At 48.4% G+C, this 26,206-nt stretch overlaps 2 protein-coding genes across 2 annotated transcripts in view; both read left to right on the forward strand.

Moving 5' to 3' along the window:
• Positions 1-26,206, forward strand: part of CCDC9 (coiled-coil domain containing 9) — a 206,193-nt gene that overhangs the window by 167,022 nt on the left and 12,965 nt on the right. The window lies entirely within an intron of this gene.
• LOC309682680 (leucine-rich repeat and fibronectin type III domain-containing protein 1-like protein) lies at positions 7,294-19,988 on the forward strand (the record flags this gene model as incomplete). The annotated part of the gene is made up of 2 exons (XM_082496795.1): positions 7,294-8,681; positions 19,478-19,988. Exons 1-2 carry the CDS (start codon positions 7,306-7,308, stop codon positions 19,986-19,988), a joined length of 1,887 nt encoding a protein of 628 aa, XP_082352921.1. The 5' UTR covers positions 7,294-7,305.

The raw sequence follows: 26,206 nt of genomic DNA on the forward strand, positions 1-26,206 counted from the left end.
AAATTGAGGGTAGTGAGCCCCTGGCGCAGGTTTCCCCGAGAAGCTGTGGCTGCCCCATCCCTGGAGGTGTTCAAGGCCAGGTTGGCCGGGGCTTGGAGCAAGCTGGGCTGGCGGGAGGTGTCCCTGCCCAGGGCAAGGGGATTGCAACTAGGTGGTCTTTAAGGTCCCTTCCAACCCAAACAATTCTAATGATTCTGTCTTACCAGGCGAGATGTTAAGTGGGAGACTACAGCTGCCAGGTTGTTTGGAAAACTGTTGTAGAAGACATCGAAGTCTGTCGTGATGATAGGAAACTAAATTAACCTTTAGAAATTAGGACCGTGCTCAAGTGGCCAGTTTGGGCAAGAGCGCAGAGGGTGCGGGGATGGCTCTTTGTGCATCCAAATTCTTGATATTAAACCACCGAGGGGCATTTAACCAAACTGCAAATATTAACTGTCCGTAATTAACTGTCAGAATGAAGTCACACGCGATGGAGACTTAAGATCCTTAACTCATTTTGCCATCCTTTCTAACCAGAAAAGGATATTTTATGGCATTTTATGTTATGGATGTTAAAGTATGTCTAGAAGCTATCCACAAAAGATCTATCCAGTTTCTTCTTATGAGATGACTTTGGTTTAAGCAGCAGAAGTTCCCCTTTTCAGTGTCGTAAAGAGCCATTAGTGTTTTTATAGTCTTGTAAAATATGCCGCCAAATTGCTTCAAGACTCTGCTAAAATAAAAACCCCCAGCAACCTTTCTGAGGAGTTGAGAGAGTCTCAAAGCCGGAGCTGCAATTTTCTTCAGTGGTTGGTGCACGGTGTTTTACAAAGAAGAGTCCTCTGCTTCTATCGTGCCTCTTTTCCTAAATTTCCAGACACTTGAAGGGCAGTATTTTTTGCTTTGATAAAAGACCTCAATTTTTCCATCTCCTGGTGGAAAGTTCTGACCAGGAGCCATTTTCCAATGCGCAGTTTCAAACTTTTGAGCATTTTACTGGCATTAATCCACCAGACCCGATGGGGCCAAGGACCTGTTCCATCAAGGATCTAATTTGCCTTTCCTGAGTAAGAAGGTGTGATTTAAACTATATTTTCTACTGTGATCATTATGTCTTTCCCTCGAAGGAACATTTTTTGACCAGTGCTGTCGTGGTCTTCACTGTGTTCATCTGTTCATCTTAAGAAATGAAAGAATCAATGTCTTGACTGACCTTGCATGTTCACCTTAAATTCACTGTCCCATCAGAACGATGTGCTTCATGGATTTCCAAGAGTTTTGTTGTCAAGTAGGGGACGTTGAGAGCCGGATAATCCCAAACAGCCCTTGCACAAGTGGGAATTATCAGGAAAATTCTCCGTGCTTCTCACAGATTTTCCCGGGGGGGGGGATCTAAGAGAGCATCACCTGCAGCGTGAGGTTCAGATCAGCCGAAGGTGGAACTGTTTGGGCGCCAAATTCCCCGGTACGAGCAGCGGATGGTGAAGCCAATGAGATAAAACCCATATGATTTTACTCATAACGGAACGCTTCGCTAGGGACAACGTGCTAGGGCTTGGTGGTGGGAAGCGTTGCAATCCATAATAGATCTTCCAATAACGAATGAATGCTTCTAATTGCTAATATTGGCTGGGTTTGAGCGTAGCCTCCGTGAAAGACATACAGCGTGGCTGAGAATAGCTCGTTGATCAGCGTGGTAACTCTGGAGTTGCATTACCTCCAGGCTCCCGCCACCAGAAGCTGTTCTGTCCTTAAATAAAACATCGATACATAATTCACTCTCCTCTTTTCATCAAGTACATCTTCGGGAGACCTCGGGCCATTCATCAAAGGCCACAGGAGCTATTTCTGTTTCCGAATTTACATCGGTGTCCCGGCTACCTCAAACAAAGACTAAATGGCTCCGGTTCAGGATTTTCGGTGGGGTGGGGGGAAAAAAGATCAGCACAGCTCATCATGAGCTCTTGGGTCCCTTAGAGAAGGCGAAGAGATAGAGGGAGGGAGTGCAGATATTCGCACCATAAATTCATCAAACCTCTTGGTGGCAATTCCTTCTATACCTTTCTCAGTATATTGTATGCGCTGAAGTTTAGGAAGTGGGACAAAACCAGTTGTTTTGTTTTGTTTTGGTTTGGTTTTTTTATAGGGGGCGAGAAAAAACCAACAACAGCCAAAAAAACTCAACAACAGCAAAACAAAACAACAAAAAATTGATTTTCAGGTCTGCTAATACACTTGACAGACGGCTGAATTAGGCGAGGAGAAAACGAACGTGGAGGTGGAAGTCATTGCTGTACTTTTACTTCCGGTTTTCTTATTCTGCGCCTCTGCAGCGCGGGTTGGAAATGTGGTTTTTATGTGTTATAAATGCACTTCCCCAGTGCCATCCACGTGAGGAGCGGCAGGCGATAACCGTGCCCAGGTGGATATTATTTGTGGCACCTTCCGATGACAAAGGAAGGTTTGACATAGCTGAAAAATAATGCCAGGAAAGAGAATAAGTATTCGATATTTTTTTTATTTTTAATATTAAGTGGTTTGGTTTTCCTGTTACGGTGTGAACTAGATTTAAAAAAAAAAAAAAAAAAAAAAAAAATGCCACTGCAAAAACAATCCTGGTGTTGATACTAATTATGGTGATTTGGGTTCAGAGAAATGCCGGCTACCAGATTTGCGGCTAATCCGCTCTGTGCCCCAGTGTATCGAGAGAGGTACTCCCAGTGGCCTTGGAAAAGAAAAGAAAAAAACAAAAAAAAAGAAGGAAAATGAGCAAGATACTCTTTCAACATTTATTGGAAGCGTTTCTTGTTCATTCACAGGTGGGGCAAGCGCCGCTAAATTAAGCACGTTATTTATTGTTGGTAAATTTTTCCAACATGGCGGCGAATTCTGGATCAGAAAAGGGTAATAATAAAGCTTCTCTCAAGGGGGGGAAAAAAAAAAAAAAAAACAAGATGCTTTTAAAATTTATTTATTTATTTTGTTCTTTTTTCTTTTCTGGGTGCAGATGGCGAGCACCTGCCTCGTGCAGCGAACAGGTTGTCACGGCAGTGCGACAACCACAAAATGGAATATTGGAATATGTCGGAGCAGAGGGGCTGTTCGCCTCGGCCCGGCTCCGCAGCGGAGAGCCTCCGCGGGAATAGATTTCATTTTATTTGTTTGAAACACAGCGCTTGGGCGGGCGAAATACCTCGGGCGGTGTTTCCGCCTGACGAGGGTGCAAGAAATAGGGTGCGAAATAGCTGTTTCTAATAGCTAATATCTATTTGCCACCCTCCGTATATCGATATTTCTATGCCGCAGGGAGCCGAGAACCCAATCCAGTGGAGGACGAACCCAAAAAACGGGTGCAGCCGCGTCCCTTAACCACCGCTGAAAGATGCGGGTGAACACCGAAGTAAACCAGTGTAGACCGGCAACCACGTACTTGAATATATTTTGCTAATAATTCCCTTAAAATGGGTAGCCGGGGGCAAGTGGATTACGCTGAAATAAATGTGTGTTGTGTTGGAGAAGAGCGCCGTTTCCCAGCGAAGGGCCATTTGTTGGAGGATGGAATTTCTTCCTTAAAACGGGTAAAATAGCTTCTTTAGGCGTCGTTATTCAGGCGGAAGCCCGCCCGCGTGGTGCAGAGCGTAAGAAATCTCCAAACCGCGCTACCAATTTAAAGCTGTTGAAAATCTGTTATTTGGGTTTTTTTTACAGCCGAGGCAGCCTGAACGCTTTCCAACGGAGCAAAGTTGATAGGCCGATAGCTGCGGCTTGCTTGAATCAGATTTAAATATCGTTTAGATTACAAGCGAATGGTAAACTAGTAATGTTTTTTTTTGTAGGAAAACACCAAAAATAACCTCTCTCTGCACATGGCTTGAACATGACCCCCTCCCCCACCCCCTTGTTGCAGGTCCCTTCCAATTGGAACTATTCTATTCTATAAATCTTTATTCCTTCGGAATTAAATGACTGCCTCGACCGATTATTTAATTTTAATTTTTTTTGCGTGAACTGCAGCCGCGCAGGTGGTAAATGAGGAGATGAGTCGATAAGCAACAGTTCAGGGAAGTTTTTCCCCCACCCCGGTCCTAGATCTGTGGGTAGTCTTATCAGCACAAAATTTATTTATTTTACCGTCTTCCAATGAGGTGGTGTGGATTAAGCTGCCTTTAAAAATATTACTGTATTATCACGCAGCCGCAGCCGTTCCTGACGCTGTTTTTAGGTGATGGCGCTAAAACTAGCGAACTATGCAGAGCAATAGCGGTAATTCACTTACGCGCAGCTTTTCTTTACGAGTCACAATTTCCTCGCGACTGTTACGCCGTTTGTAAGAGTAATCGCGCCGTGTTCGTTGTTGCCTCTAAAATCATTAATTTTAGTGCCATGGTTTCACATTAGTAACGTTTAATTATTTTTTAACAGAATAATGGTTTAAGTGAGGTGGTTTTGTACTGGGTTCTTACAGCCCAGATGGCAGTTAATCCATTAAAGCAGCATTAATATTTGCTAATGACAAAACAAGGGAATTACAATATTGCACAGCAGCCTGGTTTGGGGATAATTGCGCATCCGTTAATCATTTGTACCTAGCAGGACTGAAAAGACGGGGCCATTAGAGGCAAGAAGGGTTCGGCACGGAGGATGGAGTGATGGGAGAAATGGGTTTCCCTGAAAAGAAAATATTTGAAGAATAAAGTTTGTAGTGCACTATATGAAACATCATGGAGTGGTTTGGGTTGGGAAGAACCTTAAAGATCACTGAGATCCATCCCCTTACCCTGGGCAGAGACACCTCCCACCAGCCCAGGTTGCTCCAAGCCCCGGCCAACCTGGCCTTGAACACCTCCAGGGATGGGGCAGCCACAGCTTCTCGGGGCACCCTGCGCCAGGGGCTCACCGCCCTCATGGGGAAGAATTTCTCCCCAATATCTCCCCTAAATCTGCCCTCTTCCAGTGTCAAACCGCTCCCCCTCGTCCCACGGCTCCCCTCCCTGATCCAGAGTCCCTCCCCAGCTCTCCCAGAGCCCCTTTAGGCACTGGAAGGGGCTCTGAGGTCTCCGTGGAGCCTTCTCTTCTCCAGGCTGAACCCCCCCAACTCTCCCAGCCCGTCCTCCCAGCAGAGGGGCTCCAGCCCTCCCAGCAGCGCCGGGGCCTCCTCTGGCCCCACTCTGACAGGTCCATGTCCTTCTGAGGACCAGAGCTGGAGGTAGCACTCCAAATACCAAAAAAGCGGTTGAGGAGAAACGGTCAGGAAACATGACATTGCCAAGAGGAAGCTTATTAGAAAACATTAGAAACGGTGTAAGTACAAAGTGAACTCACTCTGTGCAAACGCCATCTCCCTGATAAACTCCTTGTAGGTACAAGAAGGCTCCTCCTATGGGGTCCTTCAAAGCCTTCTCTTCTCCGGGCTGATTAAGCCCTGTCCTCTCGGCCTCATACTGTCTGTTTTTTAACCGTTCAGAGGTTTTGGAGAGGGTTTGGTTGGCAGGTTTGGTTTTTTTTGCATTTATTTTTTTCACAAAATATTTGCAGAGACTCGGTCAGAATTGCCTACAACTAAAGATTAACCTCTAATAAGTGAACGCGGAGCATTGGTTAAAGGGTTTAGACTGAGTTTCGTGCTCTCCGAATTGAAGTGATAATAACACATAAGCGATGGGTTGATTTTAATAACTTTTTCTTCCCCTTTTTGTGGCGCTTTAAATTTGATCTAACCAAACTCCTTTCCAGACTCCGCCACGGTGATACTGCAATTCTGCGTCTTAAAGACCTCTTGCCCTGTACAGGAGCTCATGGAAATCATCGAGGTAAAACAAAACAAACCAACAAAAGTCCAAATGAAACCTACCGTAAGAATCTGCTGGCTTATAGCAAATTGTGCCCTTTGGTAGTCTCTTTTGCAGGCTGCTGACTCAGCAGATTACGCCGTTGTCCCTGACTTTGTGCTAAACCGAGGACCATGTCTTAACGTTGCGTTTCTTGTTCTCAAAGGCGGTGGTTTATTGTTTTTACACTGCGTTTCCTCCGTAGATGAAGGAACTGTCACACGAAACTATAATCAGCCGCGATCTCTCGCGTGTCAGAGCTCATATGTGAAATACGCATTCTCCGTGCGCTCCTGCGCAGAAAGACCACTGCCCTTCTCTTGGAGGAGGATTTGCCAGCCGGCCTTTGGAATTGGGTTGTACCAGGACACCCGCGCGAAACACGTAGTTTGAGCCCTTTCCGTTGCAGATTGGGAGTTTCAGCCTTCGTGGCTGCTTGAGTCACCACGCTTAACGCTTAGCAATTTCCCAGCCAGCTGGTGGTAAAGTAGAAATGAAAAAATCTACCCCTTGGCGTGGCAGGCAAGCACTTCGGATACAATGGGAAATAACCCGGCACGCGCAAGGTTTCACGGAGATAATTTCGTTGACCAAGCCCACCTGCAATTATGAAATTTCCTTTTCTAAAGCTGCTACGTGTGCGGCACAGGAAAAAAAAAAAAAATAATATATATATACCTGCTTCTCTGATTGAACGCAGCCTTGCTTTTCAGAAACGCCTTCGAAGTGTCTCTCCTTCTTATTTGCTGTAGAAGTTTTAGACCCCTGCCACCTCCTGGGAGAAAAAAAAACACACAAATTTGTCCTTAAAACATGCATTTCTGCAAAGAGCTCGCTGCTTGATATAGGTAAGACTGAGGAGGGGCATCGATGAGCTGAAAAAAAGCTGTTGGACATCTACAATGGAAAAAAAAAAAAAACAAAAGCCAAAACAAAACCAAGGAGGGGAGCAGAATCACAAAGTAATGAAGTGATACACAGGTTGAAATGAGGTCGTAGCCCAAGCAGAACAGTTGGCTCTGTGTAAAGTTACGTAGATGGTACTTTTAACCCAAAATAATCTTGTGTTTGCTTTCCCACCCCCACACACACGCACTCCTCTCACTGAGTATTGGTTTTGCATCTCGCTTTGTTCCACCCGTTGAAGTACGACTGTCGACGCTGGTGGTTGTGAAGAGCTGCTGGTAGGTAGACAACCCTGACGGCCCCAGCCCAGAGCAGCAGTCGTGATGGACCGCTGCCTCGCGGTCAACCTCGAGCGTTGCTGCCGGGAGGAGAGCGGAGCCCGAACTCGAAGCTCTCAGCTCTAAAAGACATCTGACTTAATATTAGCAGTTAATCTCATTATTGCCTCGGAAGGTGTTCCCAGTTTGCACAGGTCAACTTATAACGAGAACTTCCAGGTAAGCCTATTTCTAATGCCCGATTAAAATATATTTACGTGGATTTCTTCTTTGTTTTCCCCTCCCTTTTTAGGTCTGTTATTTTTCTTACGATGGAAAGGCTGGTTGTCTATCTACTGGTTATTAGCACAGCGGTGAAGGCCATGATGTGTCCCAAAAGGTGCATGTGTCAAAACCTGTCGCCATCCTTCACAATTCTCTGCACGAAGACGGGGCTCCTCTTTGTGCCCCCCAGCATTGACAGGAGAACAGCAGAACTGAGGTTAATGGATAACTTTATCACCACGCTTAGGAGAAAAGATTTTGCGAACATGACTAATCTAATTCATTTGACGCTATCGCGGAATACAATAAGTCAAATCATGCCTTATGCATTTTTTGATCTTAAAGGCCTCCACGCCTTACACTTGGATAGTAACAGACTGACTTACATCAACGAAGATCATTTCAAAGGTTTAATTAACCTTCGGCATTTGATACTTAGTAACAATCAATTAAACTATATCTCGCCTGGGTCGTTGGATGACTTTATTGAAACAATAGAAGACCTGGATCTGTCCTACAACAATCTCGTTAACGTTCCTTGGGAAACGATTGCCAAACTTTCTAATGTCAATACGGTCAGTTTGGACCATAATCTCATTGAGTTTGTGCCAGAGGGCATCTTCTCAAACCTTCACAAACTCGCCCGCCTAGACATGACCTCCAACAAGTTGAAAAAGATCCCTCCTGATCCTTTGTTTTCCAGAATACCCGTCTACGCCAAGTCCAAAGGATCTCCGCTGTCCTCCTTGGTGCTTAGCTTCGGGGGGAATCCTTTGCACTGCAACTGCGAGCTCGTGTGGCTGAGACGTCTCACCAGAGAAGATGATCTAGAGACCTGCGCCTCTCCACCAGAACTGATGGGCAAATACTTTTGGTCTATCAAAGAGGAGGAATTTGTCTGTGAACCTCCGATGATAACGCACCGAACCCCAAAACTCACAGCGACCGAAGGCCAAAGCGTCTCTTTGAAGTGCAAAGCCGTTGGCGACCCAGACCCCTACGTTCGCTGGATCTCGCCCGACGGGAAGCTGGTCTCTAACACGTCCAGGACGGTTTCTTATGAGAACGGTACTCTGGATATTTTGGCTACCGCTTTGACTGACAAGGGCACGTTCACCTGCATAGCGTCGAATGCTGCCGGAGAGTCGACGGCTCCAGTCGAACTCCTCGTTACCCCGTACCCCAACCTTGCGAACAGCACCAACTGCGATAAAGACGCGGAGCCTGGCCCCTCGGATATCCTCATATCTGCCAAGTCAAGCTTTCCGAACGAAACGAAGGCTCAGCAGGAGAAGGCGGTCGTGGTCGCTGAGCTGACGTCCTCCTCTGCTCTCATCCAGTGGCCTTCTCAGCACCACCTCCCCGGGATCCGAATGTACCAGATTCAGTACAACAGCTCTGCCGATGACATCCTCGTGTACAGGTAACCCTGCTCGCATACCTCGGTGAAAGTAGGCGGTGGAAGTAAGAAAAAAGGATAGCATAGTTTGACGTATTCCGTGTAACGAGAGCTATCTTGCAAGCGGTAACGATAAATGAGGATGAGGAGACAATGGCTGCCTTAGACTTTGCTCGTTAAACTCCCGTTGTTGAGGAGTTACGCTATTAAAACTAATAATACATCTGCCTCTGTGCCGCCTCTTGAGGATCTCTAAACTCTTTACAGAGATAATTAAGTTTCATAGTCCAGTTTAATGGACCAAGCGAAGCTGATGAGCACTGTCGTAGTTGTTAACATTTAAGGAAATAGAGATGGAGATTTTAGTTACACTTTATGCTGATTAAGTGTAATTATTTTACTTAAAAATATGGGGGAGAGAGGAAAAGAAATCGAGACGCCCAAAGTTGTGAGATGCCCAAAGCAACTTTCTACCTACACAGGTATGGCATTACCGCGTTACGCCAAACCTTCAGCCCAAATTATACCAAACCTTCAGCCCACATTAACTGCTGCACGCTGCCCTTTCTCCGCTTTCGGGGTGTCACGGGGACAGACCCCACCGGTACGAACCGGAGGCTGCACAGAAAGTTTTAGGTTCTGCATTTTGTGTGGATGTCACGTTTGTCCGCTTGGAGTTTATTTGGTAAAATTCACTTGGGAATAACTGCTTGATATTAAGTCTCCGTGGGCGGCATGCAGATTAGGTTTCTAGCTGCTCCCCCGTGCAGGGCTGGTTGAGTTTCCGATCATCTGCCTTTCCATTTATTGGCTTTTGTTTGTGATGAACTGGGGGTGGAAGGGATAAGGGAGGGGCAGAATGACTTTAAAGTGGGAGTTAGCGTTCGATTCGGATTTAATCTAGAATCATAGGATCGTCTAGGTTGGAAGGGAGCTTGAAGATCATTGAGTCCAACCATCAACCCAACACTGCCAAACCCACCACTAAACCGTGTCCCTCAGCACCACATCTGCCCATCTTTTAAATATCTCCAGGGAAGGCGACTCCACCACTTCCCTGGGCAGCCTGTTCCAGTGCTTGGAAACCTTTTCGGGGAATAAATTTTTCCTAATATCCATCTTAAACCTCCCCTGGCGCAACCCGAGGCCGTTTCCTCTTGTCCAGTATTTCATAGCTGCGCACTTCGTCAGGATGGTGACTTCTCTAAACCTGAGCGATAATGATTTTTCTGACGTAAGGCCACATAAGGCCACTGGTTGCACTAAAGTTTGGAGGGGAGTAAGCGAGAGAATGGCATCTATTAGATGAATGTCCCCTATTAGAAATGTCCCCTAAAGTTTGGGTTCAAATACACTGCTTTAGTAAGCAGCTCCCTAAGGAAAGGAATGTAGGACAGTTGTTCTGCTGGGATTCCTATTTCAAATGCCTACTATGGCAAGCAAATTCTTGCGGGAAAAAAAAAAAAAAAAAAAAGAAAATGGAAATGAGTATAAAAATTGCGTGAAGACTTCAACAGTCACTTGGGCTTTTCAGAAGTCTCCCGTTAAAATGCCCATCGCCAGAGCCTCTTTGAGGCAGGATGCCATCCATCCACCCATCCTCCCGTTGTCATGGCTACGCGCTAGAAAGGAAGCAGGAGGACTCGGCGAGGGTGAGCAAGGGTCCCCGAAGAGGGGGTGGGAGGGAGGATGCCTCGTTGGTATCTGACAGGGATGGCGAGGAGCTGGCAGGAAGATGAAGCCTCATTTAATTGTCAGCTGTGAGAACATTTGTGGCACCGCCGGTGGAAAGAACTGCAAAGTTGCAGAAGGAAGGGAAACGTGAAGCGGAGACGGCTCGCTGGCCGTGGCTGGGGTTTCTAGAGGGATTTTATGCCGTTCTCCCACGAGGAGGTAAAGTGAAGGGAGAATACTGTGTTTCCATGCCCCTTTCTCAGCCTGGATTCCTGCTAACTGAGAGGCTCAGGTTGGCAGCAAACCCCGTAAAACTCTTGGTGCTTCAAATCACAGCGCAGCGATTCCAAAATAACGCCACGTAATAGACTGCAGTATAATGGGCCTCTCAAAGGCGAAAATTCGTGTGTTCTCGTTCGGTTCCCACAGAGAGTAATCATCAAGCACAGATCCTTAAGGGAAGTTTTGTGCTAAGTGAGAGGGATGGTAATTGGGCAGCAATTTGGCGTTTGCAGTCATCTGAACCACTGCTCCTCCAAGTTCTAAGCGCTGGAGGGTTTTAAGTTGACCGCGTTAACGCGCGCTGGAGGAACGGGAGTCCCCGAATTTTTTTGCATGGTCAAGACACCCCTCAGGCTCCTCGTTTTTGGGTAAGGTATGTAAACATCCGTGTCACGGAGCCAGCCCGGTGACGTTCGAAGATGTAAACGGAGGTGCGGCAGCACACCCAGCAGCGGCAGCGCTTCAGCCCTGCCAAAGGAGTTTTACAGAAGGTGAAAATCTTCCTTCTACCTACAGGTAATTTATTTCTAGCAGGCGATAGCTTGTTGCCTGGGGGGGGGAGGAAAAAAAAAAAGTCTTAAGCGGTGCAGGATGCATGAGAAACCCGCCGCTTGCCGTCACGTTGAGCGGTACCACGGGAAGAGCAGTTGCTATGGCAACTTTGCTTTATCTTGAGAATTTAACTTGCTCCCCTCACTCCTTTATTTTTCCTCACCTCTCCCTTTCCTTCTCTCTCCGGGTAAGTATTTGTGACTAAGCGCACGTTCATCGGTGTCCGCGCTACCTGTGGAGGTAAAGTGAGGGAGATGCTATTCTCCCGAATTTTTCCCTTTGGACCGCAGTCAAATTATGAGTCCACATATGTGAGAATAATGTAAATGCCCCACTCACGGTTACGCCGCCTGTGTGCGCTCGCCCGTAAGCGCACCGGAATGGCTCCCAGTTTGGGAGAGTGACAACATATAACCACGAAGCCTTTTTCCCAGCGGCGAATGCGGAAAGGAAAATAGGAGTTGCGCTTCTGGCTCCGCTGGTTTCTGCGTTGTCTCAGGCGTGTGGCTCAACGCCTCTCCTTCCGCGAAATAGAAACTCTCGCGCCGACCTACCTCCTGGCACAACAGGGGTGAAGAGCGGTGAGCAAAACTGAAGGCGGACCTCAGTTACGGCGCAGGAAAATTGCACCTGGCAAGACGGGCAGCGACAATCCCGAATCAGTAAATCAAGGCGCAGGTAGCAATTTGCGGAAAGCGTCAATATTGAAAGTAAGAGCCTCATTTGTTTTCCGAAGAAAGGTCGGAAAACGTTGTTGTACAGCCGCGTGTGGAGTGAATCGAGCACCGCAACAGCCACTTTGTGCAGTTTTTCCTTCTCTCTGAGGTAGAAATGGATCTGTATTCTTTACGCAACTTGCAGTCTTGATGCTGATTACAGCTCCCGTGCAATTGGGACTCCACGATGCTATAATTTTAGTTTAACTGCCATTACTCCAGTGTCCTGCCCAGGTTTCTGTTGCCAGTCTTGGGGAAGAGGTATCAGCAGAGCTGACCTTTCCATGCTAAAATACTAGTGACGAAAATTACCCATTTAAAAAACAACAACAGCAGCAAAGTGATTCTCTATTTCTGAGCTAGGCTGGGTAAGCTGAAATTTGTACCACAGTTGACATAAGCAGCGGATTACTAATGCTTCGCAACGATCTGACTGATGTCCTCGTCGATTAGGAGCTGGATCTCATAACATCAAAGGCAACAGTCTCCTAAGCATTGGGTTTAATCTTTCATAGCTAGCGATCATCTAACTTTAATTAGCTGCAACTACATGCTATAAATTAGAAGATGAGTATTTAATAGTGATGCTTCTCTATAGATAATTGAGAGACTCTATATTGCATAAAACTGCTGATAATATGCCCTTGTTTTCTCTGTTGAGAGGAAAACTTAGGAATTGAGCGGCAGCCTGCTTTTAAAACGGAGTACAAAGTACCGTTGTTTAAAGGGCAGAGCTGTCACTCTTGGGGAAAAGGTGATATATTGCCAGATCGATATAGCAATGATGACATCTGTTGCGTGAAAAGCAGTTGGACTCAGCCACGCTACGTCTGCTCAACAATTCTTAAATTAGTTCAGCGCAGCGCAACGGAAAGCCTCGGGACCACGCAAGACCTCAAGCGGTGAAGTTTGAAAGAGGTTTTGTAGCTCCTCATGGGTCCTTCCTGGTTGTCCTCGACAAGCCAGACCCTGCACGTCCATCCACCCTATGGATGGACTCCCGTTGGCAGGTGGGGGCCTCTCGACCGGTTGAGTCGGCGTGTGGGTGTGCAGTACCTGTCGTGATTTTGGAGTAAGTTGGGATCACCATGGTTATCCAGCAGGTCTGTAGGGGAGCGGTGGCTGTTTGTCGGGAGGAAAGCTTGGACAAATGGTCATGTGAGATTTTTCACCCAGCCAGCACCTGTTCCTCAAAAAGGAGGACATACCAATGGAAGTCCAGAAATACGGGAGCTACCTGACATCTGTAAATACAGGGGATCACATGACTTGTCACCCTTTGGCATTAATTTTGATAGTTTTTTTTCCCTTATCTTGCAGCACGGCAGTTGTCATGGTAGTTTCCAGGCTTCTTCAGGGAGTTTCTCCTTGGAAACCTCTTATTCAGGTTTCCCTATGTAGGGAAAAGCCTTATGTTCCCATCGCTGACTTTGTGCTGCGTTGACCGGGATTGCCCTTACAAAGCCGCATTCCTCAAACCCCAGAGGTCACTTCCCCGTTGTCATTCCCCTCCTTCCCACACCCCCATGAGCTTCGTTAGAGACGCTGCCCAGGGTAACCTCTTACTTTGACACCGATTGCTGCTGCGGCTTAATCTTGGTTTAGAAAAATAACACCTTGCAGATGCAAGTGATGGATGGTAGTTGTAGCGTGATGGAGAGATCACTCAAATACGAAATATCAATGTCTTGTTTCCCAAACATTTAACACGCTGTGCTGTTTTTTTAGGAGGAAAACATAGAATCATAGAATGGTTTGGGTTGGAAGGGACCTTAAAGATCATCCAGTTCCATCCCCTTACCCTGGGCAGGGAAACCTCCCCCCAGCCCAGCTTGCTCCCAGCCCCGTCCAACCCGGCCTTGAACACCTCCAGGGATGGGGCAGCCACAGCTTCTCGGGTCAACCTGCGCCAGGGGCTCACCACCCTCTCAGGCAAGAATTTCTTCCTAATATTTCATCTAAATCTGCCTTCTTTCAGTGTCAAACCATCCCCCCTCGTCCCACGGCTCCCCTCCCTGATCCAGAGTCCCTCCCCAGCTCTCCCGGAGCCCATTTAGGCACTGGAAGGGGCTTGGAGGTCTCACCGGAGCCTTCTCTTCTCCAGGCTGACCCCCCCCACCTCTCCCGCCTGTCCTCCCAGCAGAGGGGCTCCAGCCCTCCCAGCAGCTCCGGGGCCTCCTCTGGTCCCGCTCCAACAGCTCCGTGTCCTTCTGCTGTGGGGACCCCCCGAGCTGGAGGCAGCACTGCGGGGGGGTCTCCCCAGAGCAGAGCGCAGCAGAGGGGCACGATCACCCCCCTCGCCCTGCTGGCCACGCTGCTGGGGATGCAGCCCAGGATGCTGGTGGCTTTCTGGGCTGCAATCGCACATTGCTGGCTCGTGTTGACCTTCTCATCCACCAACATCCTCGTTTCCTTTTGTGGTGTCGATGCAGAGGTATGTTTTTTTTAAAATACTATGAATAAGAATCAATTGCTCTCGTCGCTTCCATCGAAAATTTTGGTGCGATTTGTGTGACAGCTCTATAAATAAGAAACTTGCCATCAGTGGTTCCTAACTATCTGTATCTTCTGGTGCATGGTCATTTCGTTTCCAGAGTGTAGCATCAACCATGTGAAAATAATTCTTTTGGAAATTGCAGCCTGGGTTCGGTAACACTCTAGGATTTTATGCTGTCTTAGAATGGTCTTTGTTGTTGTTCTTTTCCCCTCCACAGATGTCATAGATCGTATTTGGGTCTCAGTGGGTGTTTGTGTGAAGAAGACAGACTCTCCACCGGTTGGTTTTTAATCTTTTTAATCAGCCGAGTAAAGTGGGTGCTCAGGAGTTTGTCGACAGAATTGGTGCAAAAAGACCTCCTGTCACTGGGGTTCCCTCCAGCACCTCAAATTCCCCATCCCTTCTCCCGCCCTCGCCCTTCCCCTCCCAACTGAACTGCTGAGGTGGCGGAAAAGAAATTCTGTTCGCCAGACTTCCCAAACGGTGGCGTTGGATCGCGGGGCAGAGGGGTCGGCCAAAGTAAAAGAGATTAATTTGAGGCAGTCCAGCCACAGTGCTACATTTTCCCAATGGGCGGCGTCTACCAATTAGAGCCCAAACGAAAGACTCCCTCTCTGTTTCGAGCTGCTCCGTTTATTTTGTTGTTGTTGACAACGTTGCTTGGAAATACTTCTGACCTCACAAAACGGCGCTCCGACAGAAGTTTTGCGAGCGGATTTCACAGTTGAGCTTTCACCGAAGGGCTGTACTTCGTTAGTGGCTGACTGCAGACAGCAGGGGAAGCGCTGGCGTGGACCACGGTCTATAGACGTTAGCGCTCCCGAACCAGTTTACGTCAGCAGTGTTCATTTAAATCGTTTAGAGAAATGGTTCCGCTGTCGATGCCTTTGAAAGATGGCGCTTGTGGGCCACCACCAAGCACAGGCAGACGCTGTGACATTAGAGAGGTGAGAGAAAAGGGAGTACGCTTTCAGCTACAGAAAGTGATTTGACAGAATTGTGTCTAAACCCCCACGGTTTCAGCAGCTTCTATAAGTAATAGGAAGACAAGTCCTGGTGAAACCCTAACGTAAATGAAGGTTTTTTTTGAGAAAAGACTGGTGGGTAGTTATTGTCAAATAACAACGCTTCTTGAAGAATTAAAAAAAAAAAAAAAAAAAAAGACCAAAACCCCCCAGTACAATAGCCAAGTAAAAGGTTTTGGCGTCCCTGGAGATTTGAGAATCTCCTGGCAGCCACGGCTTTTTGCTTTCTGTCCCGCTATTGTGAAATGTCTTTCATGCAAACTAATTACTTCAGTAAATGGCTTTGATTGCCGCGAGCTCCGAGTTTGAGATGGAATAATTCCACGGAGAGGTTGATAAGCTTTACCCCGCTTAGAATCACGGTGCCCCTAAATCCTAGTCACGTGCGTTGTCAAAGGTCTTGCGGCATCCTGAATATGTTCCATAACAAACCGACAGTCTAGACAATGACGATTAAATTGTTATGAGGTCAAACTAAGCGCTCATGGAGATGTTTGTTCTGAAGACCACAGAATCATAGAGTGGTTTAGGTTGGAAGGGACCTTAAAGACCATTCAGTTCCATCCCCTTGCCCTGGGCAGGGACACCTCCCACCAGCCCAACTTGCTCCAAGCCCCGTCCAACCCAGCCTTGAACACCTCCAGGGATAGGGCAGCCACAGGTTCTCGGGGCAACCTGCGCCAGGGGCTCACCACCCTCTCAGGCAAGAATTTCTTCCTAATATTTCATCTAAATCTGCCTTCTTTCAGTGTCAAACCATTCCCCCTCGTCCCATGGTTCCCCTCCCCGATCCAGAGTCCCCCCTCAGCTCTCCCAGAGCCCCTTTAGGCACTGGAAGGGACTCTGAGGTCTCCTCAGCGCCTTCTCTTCTCCAGGCTGAACCCCCCCAACTCTCTCAGCCTGTCCTCCCAGCAGAGGGGCTCCAGCCCTCCCAGCATCTCCGGGCCCTCCTCTGGATCGGCTCCAAGAGGTCCACGTCCTTCTTGTGCTGGGGACTCCAAAGCTGGACGCCGTACTCCAGGTGGGGTCTCCCCAGAGGGCAGCAGAGGGGCAGTAATCACCTCCTTCAACCTGCTGGCCACTCTCTTTGGGTTCTGGTAGAATGATGATGATGTCCGTTCATTTATAGCATTACTGGAATAAAGTAAATATGGCAGAGGGAGGACTCCCCTCTACTGCAGAAGTAAATGTTCCGCGGGCGTAAGCGCGAAAACATGCAGCGGTTCACTGCTGACATGGCTGTAGGCAGATTGCCTACTCAGTTGTGAGCTGTCCTTACTCATTTGTAGAGGTTTCCTTGAAACTTCCGAAATGTGCCAAAATAGCTACCTTTCCCGGGAGACGCGTCTGCAAATAACTGCTTAGCCAGCGAAGAAACCTTATCTTGTTACCTTGTCAAGACTATATGTTTCTCCTCCTTCACGGAGCTGAAAAAAGTCTTCTGTTACCAGAAAAACTGATAGAAATCAAATATATATCGGGTCTTACTGAACGTTTGCGCAGAGGACTTGCAGAGGGGATCAGAAAAGCCTTCGTTTGGTGTCTCCTCTTTTTGGTGACGGCGACTATAAAAGTATTTCAGCCGGGCGGGCTGCGATGCAGCACAGGCTGTACGTAGCTTTCCACGGTAATTAGTCAAATATCAACACCGAGCTCTTCGAGGAATAATCCTGACAGTCATGCAAAGTTGAAAGAAGAAACGCGAGCCTCAAAGGCTGCTGAATAAGGCAAATAATATGGACATTAAGCAAGAAAACGGTATTTTGCATAATTTTTGCAACCACACCTCCCTCTCGCAGATGGGCAAACTAGAAAGATGTTTCCCGTGTGGCATTTTCTTTCTACTCCTGTTGCTTCGCTGGTCTTCTAACCAGTGCCGCCTTCTGTTGTGGTGTTCCTCAGGGGTCGGTACTGGCACCAGTGCTGTTCAACATCTTTGTTGGTGACATGGACAGTGGGATGGAGTGCACCCTCAGCAAGTTTGCCGATGACGCCAAGCTGTGTGGCATGGTCGACACACTGGAGGGGAGGGATGCCATCCAGAGGGACCTGGGCAGGCTGGAGAGGTGGGCCCATGCCAACCTCATGTGAGGACAGGCTGGGAGAGTTGGGGGGGTCATCCTGGAGAAGAGAAGGCTCCACGGAGACCTTAGAGCCCCTTCCAGTGTCGAAAGGGGCTTCAGGAGAGCTGGGGAGGGACTCTGGATCAGGGAGGGGAGCCGTGGGACGAGGGGGAACAGTTTGACACTGAAAGAGGGGAGATTGAGATGAGATATGAGGAAGAAATTCTTGCCTGAGAGGGTGGTGACCTCCTGGCACAGGTTGTCCTGAGAAGCTGTGGCTGCCCCATCCCTGGAGGTGTTCAAGGCCAGGTTGGACAGGGCTTGGAGCAACCTGGGCTGATGGGAGGTGTCCCTGCCCAGGGCAGGGGGTGGGACTGTATAATCTTTAAGGTCCCTTCCAACATAAACCCTTCTGTGATTCCTCTCAAACCCCGTATTTCCTGCAGCAAGAACCTCGTTAGCCTCAAAACTCAGCACGTGGCCACATTCTGTGGAGGTCACGAAGCTGCTGTTATAAATTAAGGCTGGGGCATCGGTTATGAGTCGCGGTTTGGGAAATTCAAATCGGACATTAGGGGACAATTACCTACTGGGAGGGCAGTTTAATGCTGGAACAGGTGCCTGGAGAGCTCACGGCTAGGCAGAATTGCGGTTGACCTGATCTGCGGTTTGGGACAGTACTGTTCTGTGTGGGAAGTTGGGCTGGAGATCTTTGGGGGTCTCCTCCTTTAGCGTTTCTATGAGTCTGTCACATGTACATCGATGAGGGAGTGTTGTTTTTTTTGTAGTCACAGAAATTTAGTTGTCATAGATGAAGTGGTAGCAACCATGTGTTTGGAGAAAGTTCTTTTGAAGGTGTGGCTCTTCTTTCTTTCCAGTCTAAGGATTGTATGGTCCGTAGTCTCATGGATGATTACTTGGAAAAGACTCTATGACAAGCGGGTAGTCTTCTCCACCACCACCTTTGTGGCCAGGAGACGACCACGTTCCCACCCTGCTATAAATGGATGTCGTTTCACCGACTCCTCTGCAACGGTGCTACTTCATTCCAGTGAGGAATCTGAGCCAAACATACGGAGAGTTGGTCTCCAGTGAGACGTTGTGATTCGTACGGTCACGACGGGGGTCTGAGGGAACCTGTAACGTAGCACACAGCTCTTCTTTTGGGATCCTCCTCATCCGTCGGCTTAGTACCAATGCTACTTCGTGGTAAAGGAATATTTGGAATTAACATTGAACAATCTCTATGTTAGGGTTGCCTCAAGGCAAGGAAGTCCAACAATCTCAATATTAGGGTTGCCTCAAGGCAAGGAAGTCCAACAATCTCAATATTAGGGTTGCCTCAAGGCAAGGGAGTCATTACATGCTGGTCTTGGGCTGCAAGAGACACCACTTCCTTGCAAGTGTATATACTTTGCTCTGATTGTTCTTACCACTCACCTGATTTCGAGACACAACGCATCGAGCTGTTAGAAGTTGGAAATAAGGTTAATCTGTGGACCAAAGGTTTGAATTTGCCTTTTGCCCTTGACCTTCCAAATGTGCTTCTGGTGGATGTAAAATTGCTAAAATACATTTTTTTTAAGTGTGTAATTTTATCCTTTTCTGCTACCTAAGTCTGTAAGCGTGTTGCTGCGGTTCCTTTACGGTTTTTGAAAGGCTGACCGTATTCCACTCTGCAGAGGTCGTGTCGTGCCCTTTTCTGCTGAAATTTAAGATAACACAGATCGAAACGATAGATCGTGCATGACTTCTCCTCTGGCCATTGGTAAGAGGGGCACTCCGGTCCGTGTCTGTTTGAAATGGCCAAGGGAAAGGTATTGCCGTTGCTAAAACCTGTATTTTCCGTCCCTACCGAGTCACCTGGGGAACGCGAGCTTTTTGCTGCTTGCTCCACATGCCATCTGCGTCTTCTGCTCTGTTCATTTCCTTACGGTGGCATTGATAGTCAAAAGAGCTCTCCTTAGGCTCAGCCAACTTGGATGTTCACTGTACTCATTTTCTCTTCTAGGATGATTCCAGCTGCTAGTAAATCCTTCTTCTTGACTGATCTGGTTGCAGGACGTGAGTACGACCTCTGTGTTCTTGCTGTTTATGATGATGGCTTGACATCTTTGACTGCAACCAGAGTGATTGGATGCGTGCAGTTCACGACCCAAGAAGAATACAAACAGTGCCGATCCCTTCACGCGCAGTTTCTTGGAGGAACCATGATCATCATTATCGGGGGTATCATTGTGGCTTCCGTTCTTGTTTTCATCTTCATCCTCCTCATGAAATATAAAGTCTACAACAACCACCACAAAAATAAAACTACGAAAGTTAACAATGTTTGCTCTCAAACCAATGGAAGCCAAAGTGGCTCGATGGCTCGGTCCACTTCTAAACTTTCGGAGAGGCGGGAAAGTTTGCACCAGGAATGTTCGGGCTCTTCCATCAAAGGAAAAACTGTTGTAGATTTGGATTGTGAAAAAGTGACTCCAACCAACACAACCTTTTTAACAACTGACACGTTATCTTAATGGCCATTTGATGGAACAGGACACACCAAGGTGGTATTGCTTGAAACATTTTAATGCGAGTGGTTGTATTTTAAGCTTCACTACTATTGTCTATTTTTAAGATCAGATGGTTTAAAAAATATTTTTTTAATCTGTATACAGTTCTTGCATTCTTAACTATTTTGTTTCAATATATTAAATCTAAGTGTGTGATTTACAAGATTTTTTTACTGGTTCTTTTATAGCATACACCTCTGGTATCAAGGCAGCAGCACAGCTAAATTCTACTAGGTTTGTCTTTGGTGAAATGCACTATTTTTTTTTCATTTGGTTACCAACCAGCAGCAAAATTGTACTCTCAGGATCCTCGGACTTCCGTTCTCACGGCAGAGCCACGTCGCAGCTTAAACTACTCATCTCTTCAAGGAACGATTTGTTATAAAGAATTACTCGCTTCTCAGCACTGAGTTATTCTTTTTTGTTGCTCTGGGTATGTTGTATACACGCTGCTCACAAAAGAAGTAAAATTAGTAGAAGTTCCCCATTAAAAAAAAAAATGTCCTCTTTAAATTAAAAAAAAAAAAAAAAGATACTTGAAAGTACTTTAGCATATTCTCCTAATTATTCAGTGGCACAGAAATAGGAATTTGTATTGTTTGCTTTGTAAGGGCGGTTGAGACTGTGCCTTTGAGAAACCTCCTCTTGCTCTGGGTAGTCAGATTCGCCTTCGCTTGGGCAGGCAGAAGACCCGGTTTCGTTCTTTCTGAGTTGTCAAACTTCACGAACCGGTGGAAATTCGAGGCGTTTCAGCGCGTGCACAGTTTTGCTGGGCTGAAAAGCGTGCCGCAGCCTCCCCTTCTGAAAGCTGAAGGTATTATATTTATTTATTTATTTATTTATTGAGAAATTGGTTGGTTGAGGACCCACGGATTAAAGCTTCCGTGTCCCCAGGTGCTCTCTCACTGTGACACCGCGTCTTCAGACAGCTTTTATATCAGTCTCTCCTCTCTGTAATACTGCATGACGTGTAATGTTAGCGGCCGAGCGATGTGAATTTGTCCGGTCAAGTCAATTTTAACACATCGTATGCAATAACGAATTGTTCCTTTCCTTTCAAGGGATGCCGCCACCTCGGGACGGGCCCCAAGTTTAGGTCGTGAAATAACTTTTACAAAGCCTGCGGGGAGCTGGTGACCTCAAGCTAAACAGCATCCCCGCTCCCATCCTCACTGGTTGGTGATTTGATTTTTTTTTCGGTGTTGTTTTGATGCCTTTTACTAAACCTCAAGAAACGGAAGCAAGTGGCAGGAGAGTTTGCAAGCTACTTAGCAATGAATAGAAGAAATAAAGTATTTTTCCTAAGATTGTCCCTTTAACAGACTCAAAATACTTCTGTCTGGCTATGAAAGCAGGGACCAAGAAAAGTTTACCAAAAGCTGCTCAGCTCCGCAGCAATTAAGTGCTATATTTTAATTATAGCAAGGCTTCCCAACTGCCGAAGTCCAAGGCCGCTTTTTTTTTTTTGATGTTTCTGCGACCCACAGATTCACTGAGGCCTCCTGTTCTGCTCAGATTCTCGAGCATAAATGGAGGGGGAAAAAGGCAATTTGAGGGATTCTGCTACCAGGTATATTTGTGATAGCAAGGTAAGACTATGCAGTTACGGTCATGTTCGATTTCTTTAAAAAGAAAAAGAAAAACAAAAAAATGTATGTACAAGTGTGCAAATGGAAGTTTCTTGTGAGGGAGATGATGGTGTCTGTGCTTTCCAGGGTTTTCCCCTGGCTTCTCTCTGCCTTCCAGGGACTCAAACTCATCGCCGGCTGAGGTGATGAGGTCCACGGAGGTCCACCATCACTGAGGTCCGGCATCACTGAGGTCCAACCACCCGCACCCGCCTTAAGGGCACCGATTTGAATGAAACGCCCCCGCCATCCCCACCTCTTGCGGCGAGCAAAACTCATTCCTCTTTGGCCAGACGCAAAACTCAGCGCTGAAATTCGGAGCGCCGTTTTCTTAATTACCGCAGCCCTGGATTGCTACGGGTATCACGAGTGGCTCAACCCACCTGTACATTAAATCTGTTTGTTGGTTATATCCTGCCAGTTTCTGCCGGTAGCAATTTCTGTCATGAACTTTTATTGGGTTCCATGAACTTTTATTGGGTTCCTACGCGTTAAGTATGAAAATGCTGCGTGGCTGAGCAGCACCAGGTGGGGTTCAGGGACCGTAGGTGCAAACACTGTATTTTGACCCTTCATAGCACCTAATATGGGTATCGCAGCAACCTCGCCTACCGCTTTTGTTGGCCTATGGTCCACCGGCAGACACAAGTCTCAGGGTTCTCAGGTTGTCCATCTTATCGTTAGGGGAAGAGCATCAAACCAGTATGAGCCGTGCCTGCCTCATCCTTGCCGGCACACAACGGCAGGGACATGCTGGATTTAAGTATTTCTCCCTTGGAAATGGAATTGGGGTTTGATGTGTTTCTCTGGGTTGTTTTAAGAGGTTGAGGGTATTGGGGAATGACTCTTAACTCCCTGTGATGGAAGCATGAAAATGTGGAAAGCAGCAGGAAGATGCTTCTGAAAGAAATTACTCCTTCAGAGGGGAAAAAAATGCCCAGAAAGAATGTAAAAGGAGGGCTCCGAGATGCTGTGAGGGCTGGAGGCCCTCTGCTGGGAGGACAGGCTGGGAGAGGTGGGGGGGTTCAGCCTGGGGAAGAGAAGGCACTGAGGAGACCTCAGAGCCCCTTCCAGTGCCTCAAGGGGCTCCAGGAGAGCTGGGGAGGGACTCTGGATCAGGGAGGGGAGCCATGGGACGAGGGGGAATGGTTTGACACTGGAAGAGGGCAGATTTAGGGGAGATATTGGGGAGAAATTCTTCCCCGTGAGGGCGGTGAGCCCCTGGCGCAGGTTGCCCCGAGAAGCTGTGGCTGCCCCATCCCTGGAGGTGTTCAAGGCCAGGTTGGCCGGGGCTTGGAGCAAGCTGGGCTGGTGGGAGGTGTCCCTGCCCAGGGCAGGGGGTTGGAACGAGATGATCTTTAAGCTCCCTTTCCAACCTAAACCATTCTATGATACATCTCCTGACACATCCTGGGGACAAACGTGGCCGCACAGCAGGGCTATACTAGAAGACAACTGCTCCTGTGGGCCAACATGGCTGCCCAGAAGTCCCATGCTGGAAGACGACCACTGCTGGCATGCTGAGGATGGCGGCCCTTAGAGTTGTACCCTGCTGGGTGCCATCCTTCCCCTGAAGCCTGCCACAGCAGCCCAGGGCTCCTCATACCGCACAGCCATCCCCCGGGGACAGGTCGAGGTCCTGCAGCGGTGTCCGGGCTGCAATGGAGGCCTCAGGAGAGCCCCTCAGTGGCCCAGTGCTGAAAGAGCTTTTTCAGAGTTGGGTGAAAGGCTGTAGTTGTAAAGAGGGTGTTCTCCATCACGGTCACAAACCAAACTGAGAAGGAAGACAGTGAGACAGGATTCTCCTTTTCTGGGAGCTTCCAAATCCTAAAAGGGCAAAGTCTGTGGAAGATGTCTCATTTTCTTTCTCCTCTTTTCTGCACGAGCTCTTCCTCTTCGGTGGGAGAAGAGTTGAAGCAACGAAAAGTAGGATTTCTGTTAAGTTTTGAGGGGATCTTACCCATTTAATGTCATCGAGGGGGAGAGGCAGGGCTCTGCATGGCGCCGAAAGGAAGGGGACATCCTGGGGGCACACTGGGGTTGATGAACATGGGGCTCTGGGACACACCAGAGGGCAATGGGGAGGTCCTTATGGGACATGAGGACAAGGTGCCCCAGCCCAAGGCTGAGCTGGCCCCATGCGTCCCCAGGGGACCTCACTTTGTGACACCCCACATGTGGTCAGTGCGGCTGCAGCCCGCAGTGCCCGGCAGGATGGTGATGGGACAGAGCAGGAGCATGGAGCTGGTGAGGAGCCCTCGATCGCTGAGGTGTTTCGCCAAACTTTCCTTCTTCCCCACCCCTACCCTTCCCGCAGGATGGCGGAGAAACACCCCCCCAGCCACCTCAGGGTGGCCCAGGAGGAGGTGGTGGCTCCCCAGGAGACCAGCTCTCCACCGCAGCCCTTTGGGGTTGTCCATGGTCCAACTGCTGCAGATTGGTGAGTGCGGAACCCTGTTGGTCTGGGCAGGGCTGGGGCTAGCGAGCGCACCCTGCTCGACACCAGGATGATGTTTTTCCAGGTTCATTGGCACCAGAGGTCCCATGGGTGGTGGGCACGATGCTGCCTCAGGGCTGGGAGGTGGCCCCAGCACAGCTTCTCCCAAGGAGGGAGAGAGCAGAGGGAACCCAGCTCCCGCTCCGGGGCATGGGCAGTGAGGGGCAGCTTGGGAGGGCAGGAGGCGGCGACGCTGTGGAACGGGGAACTTTCCTGCCCATCTGCAAGCCCGGGGCACTGGGGGGACTTCCCCACTGCGCCGTTGTTACGGTTTAAAGAACCCACAACAATTTATTGCCGTTTTGACAATTATTCTATCACCCAATGACCCCTCCCCACCCGAGAAGGGGAATCGGGGAAAAACAAGGAAACCCAAGGGTTGAAATATAAATAGATTTAATAGAATCGTAGAATCGACTAGGTTGGAAGGGATCTTGAAGATCATCAAGTCCAACTATCAACCTAACACCGCCAAAACCACCATCAAACCACGTCCCTCAGCACCACGTCTGCCCATCTGTTAAATACCTCCAGGGATGGTGACTCCACTACTGCCCGGGGCAGTCTGTTCCAGTGCTTGACAACCCTTCCAGTGAACAAATTTTTCCTGATATCCATCCTAAACCTCCCCTGGCGCAACTTAAGGCCATTTCCTCTTGTCCTAATAGAATAAGCCTAGATAATTAACATTAATAACACTAAAGAACTAATATTGATCCCGATACCAATATAAAACACACAAGGATTATACTCAGCCCATTCTATCAGTAGAAGCTGTGCACCTTCAGCAGAGGACAATGTGGGACACTGCGAGCACTGAGGCTTTGGGAGGAAGGGAAGGGCTCAGGATCACAGCCATCACGGGAGAGAGAGAAACTCCTCAGTAAACTTTCTAATTTCTATGGAAGTCATGTCCATGGTACAAAATAATCCTGTTGGTCAGCTTGGGTCAAGTGCCCAGGTCTCGCTCCTCCTCATCCCCACACCTGGTGAGCTCAAAAATACCGAGACCTTGAAACCCACACACCATAGCTGGCTAGAAAGTCAATAAAATCACTGAATAATAGAATGGTTTAGGTTGGAAGGGACCTTAAAGATCGCCCAGTTCCAACCCCCCTGCCATGGGCAGGGACACCTTCCACTAGACCAGGTTGCTCCAAGTCCCATCCAACCTGGCATTGAATATTTTCTGCACTGCACTGCACCCCCAGTACTCCGGTCCCAGTAGAAAGCCATGGATGCCATCACCAAATTGAGGTACCTGCCCCAGAGGTCCGTGTCCACCTACATGAGGCGTGGAGGCACTGGTCCCAGCACTGGTGTCCAACCCAGCTGGCCCCTCTCTCTCTCTCTCCTTGCAGCTCAGTGAAGACAGTAAAAAAAGTCTCCTACAAGCCTGCTTCTCAAAGGGTTTGTCCTTCCTCCAACAGACCTTCCTCCAGAGGTCCCTTCCAACCCTGACCCGTCTGTGATTCCGTGAGAGGGACAGCAGGAAACACTGTCACAACTCTTTGCCTCCCTTGCAGATCCTGAAAGTCATGGAGACCATGTTGGAGATGGCGGTGCTCAACCATCCCACCTCCAGAGTCAACAAGGTGCTGGAGAATGTCTTCCAGGTCTGGCATGTGCAAAGAGTGGGCTTCACCAGGGCTGTTCCTCACCCCAGAGGGAACGGAGTGTCCACTCTTGAGTGGACGGTCCCCACCCCAGTGCCATACTGCAGGAAGGGTGCCCACTTACCTTGGGTAACCGGGGACTGCCCACCAGGCTCTTCCAGAGCAGAGTGGCCACAGAGTGTGGCATCTGCCTTCCTGCCTGGCCACAAGCAAGGCTCTACAGAGGGGATCTGGACAAGCTGGATCGATGGGGTGAGGCCGATGGCGTGAGGTTCAACCAGGCCAAGTCCCAGGTCCTGTACTTGGGTGACAACAACGCCATAGATGCTACAGCCTTGGGGAAGAGTGGCTGGAAAGCTACCTGGTGGAAAAGCTGCTGAAGATGAGCCAGCAGTGTGCCCAGGTGGCCAAGAAGGCGAATAGCATCCTGGCCTGTATCAG

The sequence above is a fragment of the Vanellus vanellus genome, assembly GCF_965231255.1.
Source record: "Vanellus vanellus genome assembly, chromosome: 31".
Taxonomy (NCBI): domain Eukaryota; kingdom Metazoa; phylum Chordata; class Aves; order Charadriiformes; family Charadriidae; genus Vanellus; species Vanellus vanellus.